This window comes from Hemitrygon akajei, unplaced genomic scaffold (genome assembly GCF_048418815.1).
Source record: "Hemitrygon akajei unplaced genomic scaffold, sHemAka1.3 Scf000091, whole genome shotgun sequence".
NCBI classification, from domain to species: domain Eukaryota; kingdom Metazoa; phylum Chordata; class Chondrichthyes; order Myliobatiformes; family Dasyatidae; genus Hemitrygon; species Hemitrygon akajei.
Genome location: NW_027331977.1, coordinates 769,394 through 788,256, shown reverse-complemented (window position 1 = coordinate 788,256; position 18,863 = coordinate 769,394). Strand labels below are relative to the sequence as shown.

The 18,863-nt window shown below is 43.2% G+C and overlaps 1 protein-coding gene across 1 annotated transcript in view; it reads left to right on the top strand.

Annotated features, from left to right (window-relative positions):
* LOC140722851 (NACHT, LRR and PYD domains-containing protein 3-like) overlaps positions 1-18,863 on the top strand; it is a 93,729-nt gene that overhangs the window by 36,886 nt on the left and 37,980 nt on the right. Inside the window, exon 8 of the mRNA XM_073037492.1 lies at positions 13,541-13,645. Within this exon, the coding sequence (XP_072893593.1) occupies positions 13,541-13,645 (105 nt within the window). The remainder of the gene's footprint in view (positions 1-13,540; positions 13,646-18,863) is intronic.

The window sequence follows — 18,863 nt, the reverse complement described above, 5'->3', positions numbered from 1 at the left end:
TCGGGGTGAGCATGTTTATTTAAAGGTCAGTTGTATTGGAGTAACCCTTGGGATTGTTTGAAAATGTACACAGTCATATAGATGAAGGGGGGATGCAGAGTTGTGCAGTAATATAGCACTAAACAGAGGATTCATTCTAACTTGCCCACGCCAACCAAGGTGCTCTCCTACGCGAATGCCATGTTTGGCATATTATCACTCTGCAATATTCTTAGCGAAACACAAATCCAGATATCCCTAAAATGTGTTTTTTTTGTACTCGTATTCAGCACAACTTCGCACCATCTGCGTCTGCACCACACTCCATGTGCAAAGCTCCACCTCTGTCCCTTTTAAATATTTTCACCCTCTCACCTTGAACCTATGCTCTTTGGTATATAAGAGGCGTGCACTTGGAGGGGTGGTAATGGGGGAGGGAAGTGTGCGTTCACAATTATAATTCGCATGCTAATATTGAATACCCCAAATAGCTATCCTTTCAATTCCGTATTCACTAGGGAGTAAATTCCAAACCTGCACAACCTGCACCCACCACTGTAATTTGAGTTTATTTTATTGAGGGTTAGAAGAGCAAAGAAGAGGTGACCAAAGGCTCAAAGGAGAGAGACAAAAAAGTACCATGTTCTTCCAGCAGATTACTGCTTAGTAAAAAAAATTCATTCTGTATTGTCAACCAATAAGATGGCTGATTCAAGTAATGTCACTCTTGCTTCTGAACCAAAAGGTTTCTATAAAAGTTGAGGCAACTGTAATGCTGGAAAATTTACCGAAGGATCACGCTCACACACAGTGGCCACATGCACCTGCTCTTTAATGTAGATATCTAATAAGCCAATCAAGTTGCAGCAACTCAATGCATAAAACATGCAGACATGGTCAAGAGGATCATTTGCTCAATCCAAAGTGGGTGAGCTACAGTAGAAGACCACACATGCAGCTGATAAATTAGACAACGTATGTGAACGGTTGATGTCGAATTAATCGGCTGAAGGGCCTGTTTCTCTGCAGCACATCTCTTCCTTCATGAGAGAATACTTTGCAGACAAGTAATGACCAACTGTAGTTCACAGAATATCATCTAATCCTGATGTTACTATGCTGTTTATGAAGACAGTTCGAATGTTGAATAACCCATTCCTGCCACATCTAAAGGTGCCAATAGTGATGGGGATCCAGTGACTTCGGTCGTGTTACACGGGTGTGAAAATGTCACTGAACACTGCAGAGCCGAAATGGGTCCCTTGGCCCATCGAGTCCATGCTAGAACAGTATTCTGCCTCAGTCCACCAAACTTCACCTCTAGACTGATCTCACCCACGTACTTATCCAAGCTTCTATTAACTGTTCAATCCCAACCCGTAGCATCACTTTCCCTGGCGGCTCGTTCTGCACTCTCATCACCTTTGGCATGAAGAAGATCCCCCATGTGTTTCCCTGATACATTGCATCAGTAGTAACTGCAGGGTAAGGCTTCCTGAGAACCGATAACGCGGGAAACAGGAGGTGATGGGCAATAAGACACACGAGCAGAATTAGGCCGTTCGAGCATTTGAGTTTGCTTCACCATTCCATCTTTGCTGATTGATTTTCTAGCTCATCCCCATTCTCTTGCGTTCTCCCTGTAATGCTTGTTAATCTTACTGATCCAGAACCTATCAAGCGCTGTTTAAATGTTCCCTGTGACCTGGTCTCCACAGCCTTCCTCCAATGAATTCCATGGATTGAGCACCCATTGACTGAAAAAAAATCTTCCTTTCTTTTGAAGGGTTATTTTTCTAATCTATTCCCACATACACAAAATACATGAGGCTGCTCTTCTGTGGCAACACTCAATTGAGGAGCGTGAGTTTCCTGTGAAGAAAAGGCCTGTATCCATCACTTTTTTTTTGGTTTTTCCATTCTTGGGCATTGGTTTTTCTAGAACAGAAGGTGGTGCAACCAGTTAGGGCAACCATCAAACTTCACCACTTCCTGTTGTTTCAGCAGGAGTGTTAACGAACAGTTCATTTTCAAAGCAAATGCCTGTGGCATTATCAGTGCAGACGCCAAATGACTTTACGCATAACACCCCCACCCTTAAACAAATTTTTACTGGGGGGAGGGGTAAAAATTAAGGACATGAATGCACATTACAAAATACACTCTAATATACAGGTAGTCATCAGCTATTAGGCTAATACAGAGAACTTTAATTTTAACACCTGGAGACAATCTGCAATCACATTTTCAGTTCCTTTTACATGTTTTATCTCTATATCAAATTCCTGTAATGTCAGACTCCAACTTAACAAGCGTTTGTTTTTATCCTTCATGGTGGTCAAAAACACTAATGGACTGTGATCAGTGTAAACTATCAGGGGCTTCCGTGCTGGACAAATATAAACCTCAAAATGTTGTAACACCCGAATAAGTGACTAATTCTTTTCCTACAGTGGAGTTAATTCTTAGCTTAGGTGTATATTACAAAGTGTGAACCAATACATGTGTGATTATAATGTGGTACATTACAGAACTGTATGCAAACTCTAATCTCCAGTTTACTTTTAAACCTAATTCAAACAGTCAATCTTCCATGATTTTTTTATCTTTCACATGCTTTGTTACAAACGAAAAAAGTCAAATTCCTGCAAAATTAGATCCTGTTATTCGAAAATGGTGTTTGCTCACCCGTGGCCTCTTCTCCACTCTGAAACAGAACATTTAACTTCCGCGCGGTCAGCCGGCTTATCAGCTTGGATACGGCTTTCAGAGACCCCCTTCACAGGTGTTAGCTTATCACCAATGTTGTCCAGACTAAGCCCATTTGCTGAACTTCCAAACAACTCATTAATTTTATCTTCCGGATCTTTAATTTGATCAGTTTCCTTAATGACACTAGCAGATGGTCTCTTTCGGTCAAAACAACACCAAGTTTTTCCTCTCCAAATCACATACTTGAACAACATCACCATGTCATATGTCTTTATTTTTCAAAATAAATTGTAAAATTGCCACATCTGTTTCTCAACTTGGCTCTGTGCCTCCATAAATTCCTTCCTCATTCCAAAATGTCCACCTAGGGGTAGCTTATAGGCAAGGCTCAAAATCTCGTTTCTTGACAACCCTAAATTTTCCTCGTCTCTCTTACTTTCCTTAACTCCACTATTCTCCGTTTTACCACCCTCTAACCCCTCTTGGTAAAGGGCTGGTAAAAACGTCTCAGCTAAATCAACGCTGGACTCATTTAAACTGGCGCCTGTCTCTGCCGCTTTTCTGGCCATGCTTTGAGTTACTGTGCAGGCGGGATTAACCAGAAACTATGGGCGGGTCCTCAGTACTGGCAGGCTTGCTCGTCAGCTTCACTGCTGGGTACACATCCCCACCTGTCAGGTCGTTCCCGAGCAAGACATCTACATCGGGTATCGGGAGTGCAGGCTGTACCCCTATCGTGACTGGTCGGGATACCAAATCATGCGTCAAAAATACTTCATGTAACGGTATGATATCACCAGTATCTGTCTCACTATTGAATTCCAACACCCTTCTTAGGATTAAGGACTGAGAAGCCCCAGTGTCTCTCCAGATTCTTACTGGCACTGGGGGTGAACACTCCCTCACAGATACCAACCCGGTTGAAAGGAATTTCTCACATTCCTCCTGAACTCGGTTTAGCTCCTCCTCTTTTAACGGCGTTTCAACCGGCTTAACACAGCCTGTCGGCGTGGTCACCTTTCCTTGCCGTCTCCTTCTTTGGAGCAAAGCAGCTAGACGCAATATGACCAGCTTTCCCGCAATTAAAGCACACAAAACTAGGAGACTTCCTGCCAGACTGTTTCCCGTCTTCCTTACCCTGCTCACTAGTCCCCGGCTTACTTTCTGGTTTAGCCGGCGGACTTTCTCCGCCCTCTCTACTACCCTTTTGGCAGCTCTTACTCGGGGTAAACTTTGCTTTGTGTGTTAACGCGAACTCATCTGCTAACTTAGCAGTCGCGACTAAGGTTTCTGCCTCTTTCTCATCTAGATAGGTCCGCATACCTTCAGGGACACAACCTTTAAACTGCTCAATCAGCAGTAGCTGTAGCAGTTTTTTATAATCCCCAGTGACCCCTTTCGAGGCACTAATGCTCACAATAAATTTGCATCTCACGGGCAAACTCTAAATACGTGCGATCCCACTGCTTCCTCACATTCCGGAACCTTTGCTGGTATGAATCCGGGACCAACTCACAGATCCTGAGTATAGCCTCTTTTACCACATCATACTCCTTCGCATCTTCTGCTGACAATGCTGAGTAAGCTTGCTGAGCCTTCCCCTTAAACACACTCTGGAGTAAAACAGCCCACTTATCCCTCGGCCAGTCCTGACTTACAGCGACCTTTTCGAAGTGTAGAAGGTACTGATCAACATCGGTCTCCTCAAATGGGGGAACCAACTTAACCTCCTGGGTCACCTTGAACCCTCCACCTAGGTCCGGCATTTGGCTCCCCTCTCGCATTCTCTTTAACTTCTCCAGCTCAAACTCCCTTTCTCGCGCCTTCTCTCTCTTTCCTCCCTTTCTCGCTCCCACTCTCTTTCCTCCCTTTCTCACTCCTCTCTTTCCTCCCTTTCTCACTCCTCTCTTTCCTCCCTTTCTCACTCCTCTCTCTCCTCCCTTTCTCACTCCTCTCTCTCCTCCCTTTCTCACTCCTCTCTCTCCTCCCTTTCTCACTCCTCTCTCTCCTCCCTTTCTCGCTGTTTCTCTCTTTCCTCCTTTTCTAGCTGTTTTATTTGTAACTCATGCTCGAGCCCTTTCCATCTGCAGCTGAATCGCAGCCCCACCAGGTTTGCTCTCAGACACCACCTCCAGGTCCCCTTCGGGAAACACATCCTTAGATACATAATACTCAACGATGGTTCTTTGTATCTTATCTCTCCTCATTGCCTGCTTCCCCTTCCAAAGATTCGACTGTTTTGCAACATTCACCAAGTCTGATTTCTTGGCATCCTCTAATGCCTCCAAGGTTGGCGTTTTCAGAAATTCCTCAATCTCCATTTCTGCTGTTTGCCCTTTTTGTTTTTTTCTTTGTTTTTTTTTCACGACCAAATCAGATACGGGAATTTAACCCAATCACTTCAACCAGTTTCAATTTTGGTATTCAAGATCCCGGACAGAGGCCCCACTTATGTTACGTGCCCTGTAACTGGATTGTCAAACCAGCAGAAATGGAACACTCGTTGGAGTCTCTAATTACTAGAAACTAATAAAGTTTATTAGTAAATTAAGTAATACAGTAAACTAAATGCAATGATATAAATGTAACAGGTTAGCAATGATAATATACACATATACACAGAAATATGGGCGAAGTCTAGGGGTAAATGATCAGTCTTCCAGTGAAGCAGAGTTCAGTTCAGTTTGGTGTAGTTTGAGATAGTTGTTGTGGTACCGTTGGAGAGAGAGAGAGAGAGAGAGTGAGAGATACAGCTGAAGTTTCAGGCAAACCCTCCATTGTCTTCTTGTCCGGTTGTGGTCACCGACTGTGACCCCTCTGTCCCAGATGCGACCGTTCTTCCGTGGTGAACCCGTCACCCAGCCAAGGGTGGACACACAACAGGTCCCCACCAGTCGTACCTTTACTCCCTGTGAGCCTCTGGCCGATTACCGCGAATCAGTTCTCCAAACTCCCACCAACTTGTGGGGGCACAATGCTCTCTTCAGGGTATCGTGGCGTGTCTGCCTGTGTCTTAGCAAACCCGCTATTCTCTCCCCCCCCCCCCCCCCACCACTGATGGGGTGTCACCTGTCCATCAAACTTCACCACTTCCTGTTGTCTCAGCAGGAGTGTTAACGAACTGTTCATGTTCAAAGCAAATGTCTGTGGCAGTATCAGTGCAGACGGCAAAATACTGAATTATGTATCTCTCTCTCGTTATCTCTCTCTTAGTAGCATTTTGAATGGCTCTCCCTTATCTCTGTCTTATGAGCGGCATCCGTTCTGCAGCTCTGTTTGGCTTCAAACATAACAAAATAAATAAAAAGGAAGGCTGCTTGGCTTTGCTGAATCTTAGATTTTATTAATATTAATTAATATTCAATATTTAATGTTTTGGACACAAGAGTTGGATGAAACTCAATCTCCACGATGGATGAGCCTCGAGTGAGAGTCTGCACAGGGGTTTTAACTGGCTTCTATCTTAGGAACTGCACTTTTTGCATTTACTGAATTGAATAAACAAATGATAAATCTGATATTTAAACAGACAATACGTATATGGTTTCAATTAAGTAAATTTTTGGATTGAATATATTTATTCTCTCAAGTCCTATTATATCTAATTTTTTTCCAAACATTTCGAATTGATCAAGCCTTTTTTTATGGAAAATATGCCTTTCATGTCTTTTGAAGATTTCTGATAAATATAATTTGCCTAGATCACACTTTTTCAGATATTTACAGATTAGAAACTTTCTGAATGCCACTTTACCTACCTTTCTGATATATCAAATCGAAGTTACAAGAAAAAATCTTAGGTTTAAACCCGTATCAGAAGAGTTTAATAGCAATTATTTATGATTTGATTATGAAAATATGTCTAGGTACATCTGATAAAATTAACAACGAATAGGAAAGAGAACTTAAAATATATTTATCCACAGAGAAATTGGAGAAAAGTTTTAAACTAGTTAATACTTCAATGTATGCCAGACACACTTTGATAAAATTTAAAATTCATAGAGCTCATATGTCCAAGGATAAGTTAGCTCGTTTTTACCGTCGTATAAATCCTCTTTGTGAGAGATGTAATTCTGAAGTAGCTTCCTTGATTCACATATCCTGGTCTTGCCCTCTTCTAGAAAAATATTTGAAAGATATTTTTGATATTATTTCAGTAGTTCTGCGTGTTCATTTACAAACTCATCCTATTACGGCAATTTTTGGACTACCAGTGATAGACTCCGGTCATTTATCCCCATCAGCTTGTCGCTTAATTGTATTTTTAACATTAATAGCCAGAGGATCCATCGTACTTAAATGGAAAGATTCCAAACTCCTACCACATTTCAGTGGTTTTCCCAAACGATAGCATGTCTAAATTTGGAGGAAAAAAAATTAGACTCTTAAGTTAAATTTGAAGAAACTTGGAGGCCATTTAGTCAATATTTTCATATGATGTAAGTTGACCATTTCTGAATCCTTTTTTAGTTTTTTTTCTGTTCTTGTATGGAGGAGCGGAGTTAATGGCAAATTATAATTTTAACTGGTGAGACATGGCCGACCAACTTTGTTTCTTTGTTTTCTTTTTAGTTTAGTTTTTCTCGGTTTAGCATTTTTTCCTCTCTTTTTATAAATATCTATTTCATAGTTAATTGGTAAGAGATTGGGAGGCTAAACTCCATTTGTTATTTGAAATATGTGTTTATACATGTTAACCGTTATTAATGTAATTCCGATCTCTATGTAACATTATCAATATTGATATGTTTATTAATTTGAAATTTAATAAAAAGATTGAACAAAAAGGTTCAGAGATCCAGGTAATGTTAGAGATCTAGAAGATTATAAGGCTAATAGGAAAGAGCTTAAGAAGGAAATTAGGAGAGCCAGTAGGGGTCATGAGAAGGCCTTGGCGGACAGGATTAAGGAAAACCTCAAGGCATTCTACAAGTCTGTGAAGAGCAAGAGGATAAGACGTGAAAGAACAGGACCTATTAAGTGTGACAGTGGGAAAGTGTGCATAGAACCGGAGGAAATGACAGAGGTACTTAATGAATGTTTTACTTCAGTATTCACTATGGAAAACGATCTTGGTGATTGTAGTGATGATTTGCAGCAGACTGAAAAGCTTGAGCATGTAGATATTACGAAAGAGGATATGCTGGGGCTTTTGGAAAGCATCAAGTTGGATAAGTTGCTGGGACCGAATGAGATGTACCGTAGGCTACTGTGGGAAGCAAGGGAGGAGATTGCTGAGCCTCTGGTGATTTGCATCTTCAATGGGGATGGGAGAGGTTCCGGAAGATTGGAGGGTTATGGATGTTGTCCCTTTAATCAAGAAAGTGAGTAGAGATAGCCCAGGAAATTATAGACCAGTGAGTCTTTCCTCAGTGGTTGGTAAGTTGATGGAGAAGATCCTGAGAGGCAGGATTTATGAACATTTGGTGAGGTATAATATGATTAGGATTTGTCAGCATGGCTTTGTCAAGTGTAGGTCCTGCCTTACGAGCCTGATTGAATTTTATGAGGATGTGACGAAACACATTGATGAAGGAAGAGCAGTAGGTGTAGTGTATATGGATTTCAGAAAGGCATTTGATAAAGTATCCTATGCAAGGCTTATGAGAAAGTAAGGAGGCATGGGATCCAAAGGGATATTGCTTCCTGGATCCAGAAATGGCTTGCCCACAGAATGCAAAGAGTGGTTGTTGACGGGTTATATTCTGCATGGTGGTCGGTCACCAGTGGAGTGCCTCAGGGATCTGTTCTAGGACCCTTACTCTTTGTGATTTTTATAAATGACCTGGATGAAGAATTGGAGGGATGGGTTAGTAAGTTTGCTGACGACACAAAGGTTGGAGGTGTTGTTGTGGATCGTGTGGAGGGCTGTCGAGGTTACAGCAGGACATTGATAGGATGCCAAACTGGGCTGAGAAGTGGCAGATGGAGTTCAACCCGAATAAGTGTGAAGTGGTTCATTTTGGTACGTCAAATATGATAGCAGAATATAGTATTAATGGTACGACTCCTGTCAGTGAGGATCAGAGGGATCTTAGGGTCCGAGTCCATAGGACACTCAAAGCAGCTGCGCAGGTTGACTCTGTGGTTAAGAAGGCGTAAGGTTGATTGGCCTTCATCAATCGTGGAATTGAGCTTTTGGCTGAGATGTAATGTTGCAGCTGTATAGGACCCTGGTCAGACCCCACTTGGAGTACTGTGCTTCACAGCTCTGGTTGCCTCACTACAGGAATGTTGTGGAAGCCATTGAAAGGGTGCAGAGGAGGTTTACAAGGATGTTGCCTGGATTGGGGAGCATGCCTTATGAGAATAGGTTGAGTGAACTCGGCCTTTTCTTCTTGGAGTGATGGAGGATGAGAGATGACCTGATAGAGGTGTATAAGATGATGAGAGGATTTGATCGTTTGTATAGTCAGAGGCTTTTTTCCCAGGGTTGAAATGGTTGCCACAAGAGGGCACAGGTTTAAGGTGCTGAGGAGTATGTACAGAGGAGATGCCGGGGTAAGTCTTTTAATCAGAGATTGGTGAGTGCGTGGAATGGGCTGCCGGCAACGGTGGTAGAGGTGGATATGATAGGGTCTTTTAAGATACTGTTGGACAGGTACATCGAGGTTAGAAAAGTAGACGGATATGGATAAGCCTAGTAATTTCTAAGGTAGATAGATAGATACTTTATTCATCCCCATGGGGAAATTCAACATTTTTTCCAATGTCCCATACACTTATTGTAGCAAAACTAATTACATCTAATACTTAACTCAGTAAAAATATGATATGCATCTAAATCACTCTCTCAAAAAGCATTAATAATAGCTTTTAAAAAGTTCTTAAGTAGTTTACTTAAATACATTGAGTCATAACCCCGGCACTTTAACATATCTTACTCCTGGCGGTTGAATTGTAAAGCCGAATGGCATTGGGGAGTATTGATCTCTTCATCCTGTCTGAGGAGCATTGCATCGATAGCAACCTGTCGCTGAAACTGCTTCTCTGTCTCTGGATGGTGCTCTGTAGAGGATGTTCAGGGTTTTCCATAATTGACCGTAGCCTACTCAGCGCCCTTCGCTCTGCTACCGATGTTATACTCTCCAGTACTTTGCCCACGACAGAGCCCGCCTTCCTTACCAGCTTATTAAGACGTGAGGCGTCCCTCTTCTTAATGCTGCCTCCTCAACACGCCACCGCAAAGAAGAGGGCGCTCTCCACAACTGACCTATAGAACATCTTCAGCATCTCACTACAAACATTGAATGACGCCAACCTTCTAAGGAAGTACAGTCGACTCTGTGCCTTCCTGCACAAGGCGTCTGTGTTGGTAGTCCAGTCTAGCTTCTCGTCTAACTGTACTCCCAGATACTTGTAGGTCTTAACCTGCTCCACACATTCTCCATTAATGATCACTGGCTCCATATGAGGCCTAGATCTCCTAAAGTCCACCACCATCTCCTTGGTCTTGGTGATATTGAGACGCAGGTAGTTTGAGTTGCACCATATCACAAAGTCCTGTATCAGTTTCCTATACTCTTCCTCCTGTCCATTCCTGACACACCCCACTATGGCCGTGTCATCAGCGAACTTCTGCACATGGTAGGGACACATTCGGCACAGCTTTGTGGGCTGAAGGGCTTGTATTGTGCTGTAGGTTTTCTGTGTTTACTATGAGGGCGGTGATGGGGTAGGGATGTGTGCAGTCACAATAATAATGCCCGTTGTCCCTTTGAATACTTCCATTAGGGTGTCATTCAGTTTCCTGCTCTCCAAGGAGTTGATGATAATCCTGCACAACCACTCACTGTCAATCAGGACCTAGAGTTTGAATGCACTCTTTGAAATTGAATGAAATGTTCCTATGGCAGGGTGACCAAATCTATGGTATGGCCTCACGAACATCCAGTACTATTGGACATTATGTTCCATCACTGGAATTCGTTGATCTGGCTCTTTAGCTCTGAGGCCGCTTTCAGTGAACTATTTACCTGTACTCTTATGTCCTGCTTTTCCACAACACTCTGCAAGGCCCACCCTTTATAATGAAATTGCTACCTTCATTTGACCTACCAAAATGCAGCTTGTTGGATCCCTTTGGTTTTACGATCCAAAAGCGTAAACCTTATTGCTTAAGTTTGTTTTCATAAGTGTTCTTATGCCAAAGTCAATTGAAATAGACAAAAAAATTAAAGTGATCTCCTGGAGAAGGATAGTGATAACAGAAACATGTATACTATGTGGACGCACACAAAATGCTGGTGGAGCGCAGCAGCCCAGGCTGCATCTATAGGAAGAAGTCCAGTCGACATTTCTGGCCGAGACCCAAAACAGGGCGAAGGATCTTGCCTGAAAAGCCGACTGTACTTCCTATGGATGCTGCCCGGGTTGCTGCGTTCCACCAGCATTTTGTGTGTGTTGCTTGAATGTCCAGCATCTGCAGATTTCCTGGTGTTTGTATTCTATGTGGATAACCTATAGGATGGCAGAATCAAGTAATATGATACTTGCTACTGAACAATGTTTCCAGAAAAAGTAAAGGCAACTACAACTGAAATTGCTGGCAAATTCACTGAGTAATCATGTGCACACTGAGTGGCAACTTTATTAGTTTCACCTGTGCAGCTGCTCATTGATGTAAATATCTCATCAGCCAATCATGTGGCAGAAACTCAGTGCATAAAAGTATGCGGGCATGGTCAAGAGGTTCATTTGCTCAAACCGAAATGGATGAGCTACAGCAGAAGACGACATGTGTACCCAATAAATTAGACGCTGCATGTGGATGGTTGGTGTAGATGTGATCGGCTGAGGGGCCTGTTTCTCTGCAGCATATAGAAAACCTACAGCACAATACAGGCCCTGTGGCGCACAATGTTGTGCCAGACGTGTGCTTGCTTTAGAAATTACCTAGGATTACCAGTGTCTCTATTTTTCGAAGCTCCATGTAGATATACGGGCGTCTCTTAAAAGACCCAATCGAGTCCCCTCCGCCACAGTCACCGGCAGCCCATTCCATGCACTCACCACTCTCTGTGTCAAAAAGAAACTTACCCTGACTTCTCCTCTGTACCTGCTTCCAAGCACCTTAAAACTGTGCCCTGCCGTGTTAGCCATTTCAGCCCTGGGAAAAAGCCTCTGACTATCCACACCATCAATGCCTCTCTTCATCTTAGACACCTCTATCAGATCAGCTCTCATACTCTATCGCTCCAAGGAGAAAAGGCTGAGTTCACTCAACCGTATCTCTTCTTTTCTGTGAATGTATACTTTGCGGACAGGTAACGAATAACTGTAGTTCACAGATCACATCACGATATCTGCCTTCTGCATATTATCAGATAATCCTGATGTTACTCTGCTGTTTATCCAGACAGCTTGAATGTTGAATAACCTATCCCTGTCACGCCTAAAGGTGTCAATAGTGATGGGGATCCAGTGAACTCAGTTGTGACACAGGACACGGGTGCGTTATGGTCTCTGAACACTGCAGAGCTGAAGCAGGTCCTTTTGGGCCCCATCAAGTCAATGCTGAAGCCGTATTCTGCCTTGCCCCACTGACATTTACCTCCAGACCGATCCCATCCATGTACTTAGTCAAGCTTCTACCAACTGTTCAAATTCTGCCCGTATCATCATTTGCTCTAGAGTCTCGTTCCACACTCTCATCACACTCAGCATGAGGAAGTTCCCCACATCTACCCTTGAAACAGTTCATCAGTAATAACTGCAGGAAGAAGCTTCCTGAGAGCTGGTAACCACGGGGAGCTGGAGGTGATGGGCAATAAGACATACAAGCAGAATTAGGCTGTTCGAGCCTTGGAGATTGCTTCACCATTCCATCTTTACTGATTTATTTTCCTGCTCATCCCCATTCTCTTGCGTTCTTCCTGTATCTTTTGGTAGTCTTACTGATCCAGAACCTATCGACCTCTGCATAAGTATCCCCAGTGGTCTGGCCTCCGGAGCTTTCTGCCAATGAATTCCATGGATTGATCACCCATTGACTGTAAAAAAAAAACCCAAAACAAAACAAAATCCTCCTTATCTCTCTTTCAAAAGATATCTGCCTATTCTGACTAACAGAAAAATGCATGAGGCTGCTCTTTTGTGGCAACACTCAGTGGAGTAGAGGGCATTCCCGGCGATGAAAAGGCCTGTTTCCATCACTCCTTGTTGGCTTTTCCCTTCCTGTGCATTGGTGTTTCCAGAACAGGCAGTGGTGCAACCAGTTATGATACTGTCCACTGTGTAGCTACAGAAATTTGTCAAAGTGTGAGGTGACACGCTGACTTGCAGAAGATTGAAATCATGTACGGGTGTTCTTGTGTCGTCTTTGTTAGGACTGTTCTATGCTAGACCCAGGACCAGTCTTCTGAAATTGAAATGCCAAGTATTTTGAACTTATCGGCAATCTCTACCTCCAGTCTCTTAAAGGTGACTGACGAATGTGTGAATTGAAGGGTGATTTGTAGCTGTTTGGACCATAAGACAAATGAACAGAATTATGCAGTACAGTCCATCTGGTCTGCTCAGTCATTCCATCATGGCTGATTTAATATTCCCTCTCATCTGCATTTCCTGCTCCCCATAACCTTTGCTGTTGTTACAATTCAAGAACCAATTTTTTCTGGCAGCAGTGAAAAGAGAATAGTCTGAATGAGGGGGGGAAGGATATTTGAGGGAAGCTGTTTCGTTGAGATCGTGCACCTTGTAGATGTACTCAATGTTGGGAATGGGTTTCTTTCTCAGTGCTTGGCACTCTTCTTGGTTTATTTCTCCTGTGCTTCTCTTTTTTAATATGGATTTGCAATTTTAACAGCGCAACAGACTGATAAAATCCTCTGTGGTTCCTCAATAGCTCCAGTTGATCTCCTTTCTCCATATCCTCTTCAATCAACAAGTAGCAATCAAGGAGAAAAAAGTGATTTGTTTCCCCCCAGTCGTCAGCGTTTCCGTTTTCCAGGTTGGTAGAATGAAAGTAGTTGCAGAGGAAATAATAAATGCCTTGTTGGTTATTGCAACATAATATTGTTTGACTAAATGCTCAGTGAAATGATGCCATTCGGAGTGAGCATGTTTATTGAATGATCAGTTGTATTGAAGTAACCATTGGGATTGTTTACAAATGTAGATAGTCAATCACATAGAGTGGGATTACTGGCTGTTCATTCTAAATGATGCCAACCAATGTGCCCTCCTATACTGATGCCATTTACCCATTATCGTCTGGTATCCCTCTGCAAATTTCTTACCCATACACTTAGCCAGATACCCCTAAAATGACATTATTGTACCTGTCTCCACTAAACTTTTCTTCATCTACATCTTCACCACCCTCAACATGCAGAAGCTCCACCCCTGACCTTGAACCTATGCTGACCAGTGTTTAAGAAGCTTACTGTTCAAGTGGGCAGGGATGTGTGCATTCATATTAATAATAGCCTGTATTATTATTTTCGGTACCAGTGGATTGCAGGCGGTGTACCACCAAAAGCAGTGACTTCTTTCTACTTTCGTGGGTCTTTTCTCTTATTGCTTAAACCATAAAAGAGAGGGAGGGTGGGGCAGTTGCTGCACGAGTAGCGACAGCTTGCAGTGAGTTTGTGAGGAAGGATAAGCAGATGATAGAGCAATGATGCACTCGGGCAGATGGCCCGAGATATGCCTGTTTTTAAGCAAGGACTATCATAAACAAGGCGAATGATCTTAGAGCATAGATTAATATGTGGAACAATGATGCTGTGGCCATTACAGAGTCATGGATGGCTCTGGAGTAGGAATGGCTGCTGAGTATTCCTGGTTTTGGATCTTTCAAAAAGGACATGGAGGGAGGCAGAAGAGGTTGGGGTATGGTATTGCTGATCAGGAATAGTAACACAACTACAGTAAAGGAGGAAATCGTGGATGTATTGTCTAATGAGTCATTGTGGGTGGAAGTCAGGAACAGGAAGGGGGCAATAAGTCTACTGGGTGTTTTTGATAGCCCCCCTGAATACGAGGGGCAATTGATAGGTTTGTGGCCTAATGTAGAAGGAGTCAAGTTTAGAAAACCTAGCACATCTATTTTTCAACATAATCCCCTCCTAGATTTACACACTTGGTCCAGCAGTCGTGGAGCATACGGATCTTGGACCACCAGAAAGTCTCACGGCAGGGGTGATTGATAGGTTTGTAGCCCAAGTAGAAGGAGATGAGTTATACAGCTCTCGTTACATGCATGTGCAGTTCAACTCCGTGATTATGCAGAAAGTTTGAAGTTAATATCTTTCAGTTAATAACTCATCAAGGGTGATTGATAAGTTCATGGCCTAAGGTAGAAGGAGATGAGTTGATGATGTTGTTGTTGTTGTTATTATTATTATTATTATTACCAGTAGCAGAAGCCAGGCAGAGCACCACCAAATGAGGTGATTTATTTCTCCTTGTGTGGGAGCTTTTTTTAAAAGCATTAGCGATGCTTTGATGAAGGTGGAGCAGTAGATGTAGTGTATATGGATTTCAGTAAGGCATTTGATATGGTACACCGTGCAAGGCTCCTTCAGAAAGTAAAGAGGTGTGGGATCCATGGAGTCCTTGCTCTGTGGATCTAGAATTGGCTTGCCTGTAAAGGCAGAGGGTGGTTGCTGGTGGTTTGTATTCTGCATGGAGGTCAGTGACCAGTGGTGTGCCTCAGTGATCTGTTCTGGAACACCTTCTCTTTTTGAATTTTATAAAAGACTTGGATGACAAAGTAAAAGGGTTGGTTAGTAAGTTTGCTGATAACACAAAAGTTGGGGGTGTTGTGGACAGTCTGGAGGGTTATCAGAGGTTACGGCGGGACATTAATAGGATACAGATTTGGTAGGTCAAATTTGAAGAAAGAATATAATATTAATATAAAGATTCTTGGCGGTGTGGAGGATCAGTGAGAACTTGGTGTCCTGTCCAGAGGACACTCAAAGCAGCTGTGCAGGTTGACTCTGTGGTTAAGAAGGCGTAAGGTTGATTGGCCTTCATCAATCGTGGAATTGAGCTTTTGGCTGAGATGTAATGTTGCAGCTGTATAGGACCCTGGTCAGACCCCACTTGGAGTACTGTGCTTCACAGCTCTGGTTGCCTCACTACAGGAATGTTGTGGAAGCCATTGAAAGGGTGCAGAGGAGGTTTACAAGGATGTTGCCTGGATTGGGGAGCATGCCTTATGAGAATAGGTTGAGTGAACTCGGCCTTTTCTTCTTGGAGTGACGGAGGATGAGAGATGACCTGATAGAGGTGTATAAGATGATGAGAGGCTTTGATCGTTTGGATAGTCAGAGGCTTTTTTCCCAGGGTTGAAACGGTTGCCAGAAGAGGGCACAGGTTTAAGGTGCTGAGGAGTATGTACAGAGGAGATGCCGGGGTAAGTCTTTTAATCAGAGATTGGTGAGTGCGTGGAATGGGCTGCCGGCAACGGTGGTAGAGGTGGATATGATAGGGTCTTTTAAGATACTGTTGGACAGGTACATCGAGCTTAGAAAAGTAGACGGATATGGATAAGCCTAGTAATTTCTAAGGTAGATAGATAGATAGATACTTTATTCATCCCCATGGGGAAATTCAACATTTTTTCCAATGTCCCATACACTTATTGTAGCAAAACTAATTACATCCAATACTTAACTCAGTAAAAATATGATATGCATCTAAATCACTCTCTCAAAAAGCATTAATAATAGCTTTTAAAAAGTTCTTAAGTAATTTACTTAAATACATTGAGACCTAACCCCGGCACTTTAACATATCTTACTCCTGGCGGTTGAATTGTAAAGCCGAATGGCATTGGGGAGTATTGATCTCTTCATCCTGTCTGAGGAGCATTGCATCGATAGCAACCTGTCGCTGAAACTGCTTCTCTGTCTCTGGATGGTGCTATGTAGAGGATGTTCAGGGTTTTCCATAATTGACCGTAGCCTACTCAGCGCCCTTCGCTCTGCTACCGATGTTATACTCTCCAGTACTTTGCCCACGACAGAGCCCGCCTTCCTTACCAGCTTATTAAGACGTGAGGCGTCCCTCTTCTTAATGCTTCCTCCCCAACACGCCACCACAAAGAAGAGGGCGCTCTCCACAACTGACCTATAGAACATCTTCAGCATCTCACTACAGACATTGAATGACGCCAACCTTCTTAGGAAGTACAGTCGACTCTGTGCCTTCCTGCACAAGGCATCTGCGTTGGCAGTCCAGTCTAGCTTCTCGTCTAACTGTACTCCCAGATACTTGTAGGTCTTAACCTGCTCCACACATTCTCCATTAATGATCACTGGCTCCATATGAGGCCTAGATCTCCTAAAGTCCACCACCATCTCCTTGGTCTTGGTGATATTGAGACGCAGGTAGTTTGAGTTGCACCATATCACAAAGTCCTGTATCAGTTTCCTATACTCTTCCTCCTGTCCATTCCTGACACACCCCACTATGGCCGTGTCATCAGCGAACTTCTGCACATGGTAGGGACACATTCGGCACAGCATTGTGGGCTGAAGGGCTTGTATTGTGCTGTAGGTTTTCTGTGTTTACTATGAGGGCGGTGATGGGGTAGGGATGTGTGCAGTCACAATAATAATGCCCGTTATCCCTTTGAATACTTCCATTAGGGTGTCATTCAGTTTCCTGCTCTCCAAGGAGTTGATGATAATCCTGCACAACCACTCACTGTCAATCAGGACCTAGAGTTTGAATGCACTCTTTGAAATTGAATGAAATGTTCCTATGGCAGGGTGACCAAATCTATGGTATGGCCTCACGAACATCCAGTACTATTGGACATTATGTTCCATCACTGGAATTCGTTGATCTGGCTCTTTAGCTCTGAGGCCGCTTTCAGTGAACTATTTACCTGTACTCTTATGTCCCGCTTTTCCACAACACTCTGCAAGGCCCACCCTTTATAATGAAATTGCTACCTTCATTTGACCTACCAAAATGCAGCTTGTTGGATCCCTTTGGTTTTACGATCCAAAAGCGTAAACCTTATTGCTTAAGTTTGTTTTCATAAGTGTTCTTATGCCAAAGTCAATTGAAATAGACAAAAAAATTAAAGTGATCTCCTGGAGAAGGATAGTGATAACAGAAACATGTATACTATGTGGACGCACACAAAATGCTGGTGGAGCGCAGCAGCCCAGGCTGCATCTATAGGAAGAAGTCCAGTCGACATTTCTGGCCGAGACCCAAAACAGGGCGAAGGATCTTGCCTGAAAAGCCGACTGTACTTCCTATGGATGCTGCCCGGGTTGCTGCGTTCCACCAGCATTTTGTGTGTGTTGCTTGAATGTCCAGCATCTGCAGATTTCCTGGTGTTTGTATTCTATGTGGATAACCTATAGGATGGCAGAATCAAGTAATATGATACTTGCTACTGAACAATGTTTCCAGAAAAAGTAAAGGCAACTACAACTGAAATTGCTGGCAAATTCACTGAGTAATCATGTGCACACTGAGTGGCAACTTTATTAGTTTCACCTGTGCAGCTGCTCATTGATGTAAATATCTCATCAGCCAATCATGTGGCAGAAACTCAGTGCATAAAAGTATGCGGGCATGGTCAAGAGGTTCATTTGCTCAAACCGAAATGGATGAGCTACAGCAGAAGACGACACGTGTACCCAATAAATTAGACGCTGCATGTGGATGGTTGGTGTAGATGTGATCGGCTGAGGGGCCTGTTTCTCTGCAGCATATAGAAAACCTACAGCACAATACAGGCCCTGTGGCGCACAATGTTGTGCCAGACGTGTGCTTGCTTTAGAAATTACCTAGGGTTACCAGTGTCTCTATTTTTCGAAGCTCCATGTAGATATACGGGCGTCTCTTAAAAGACCCAATCGAGTCCCCTCCGCCACAGTCACCGGCAGCCCATTCCATGCACTCACCACTCTCTGTGTCAAAAAGAAACTTACCCTGACTTCTCCTCTGTACCTGCTTCCAAGCACCTTAAAACTGTGCCCTGCCGTGTTAGCCATTTCAGCCCTGGGAAAAAGCCTCTGACTATCCACACCATCAATGCCTCTCTTCATCTTAGACACCTCTATCAGATCAGCTCTCATACTCTATCGCTCCAAGGAGAAAAGGCCGAGTTCACTCAACCGTATCTCTTCTTTTCTGTGAATGTATACTTTGCGGACAGGTAACGAATAACTGTAGTTCACAGATCACATCAC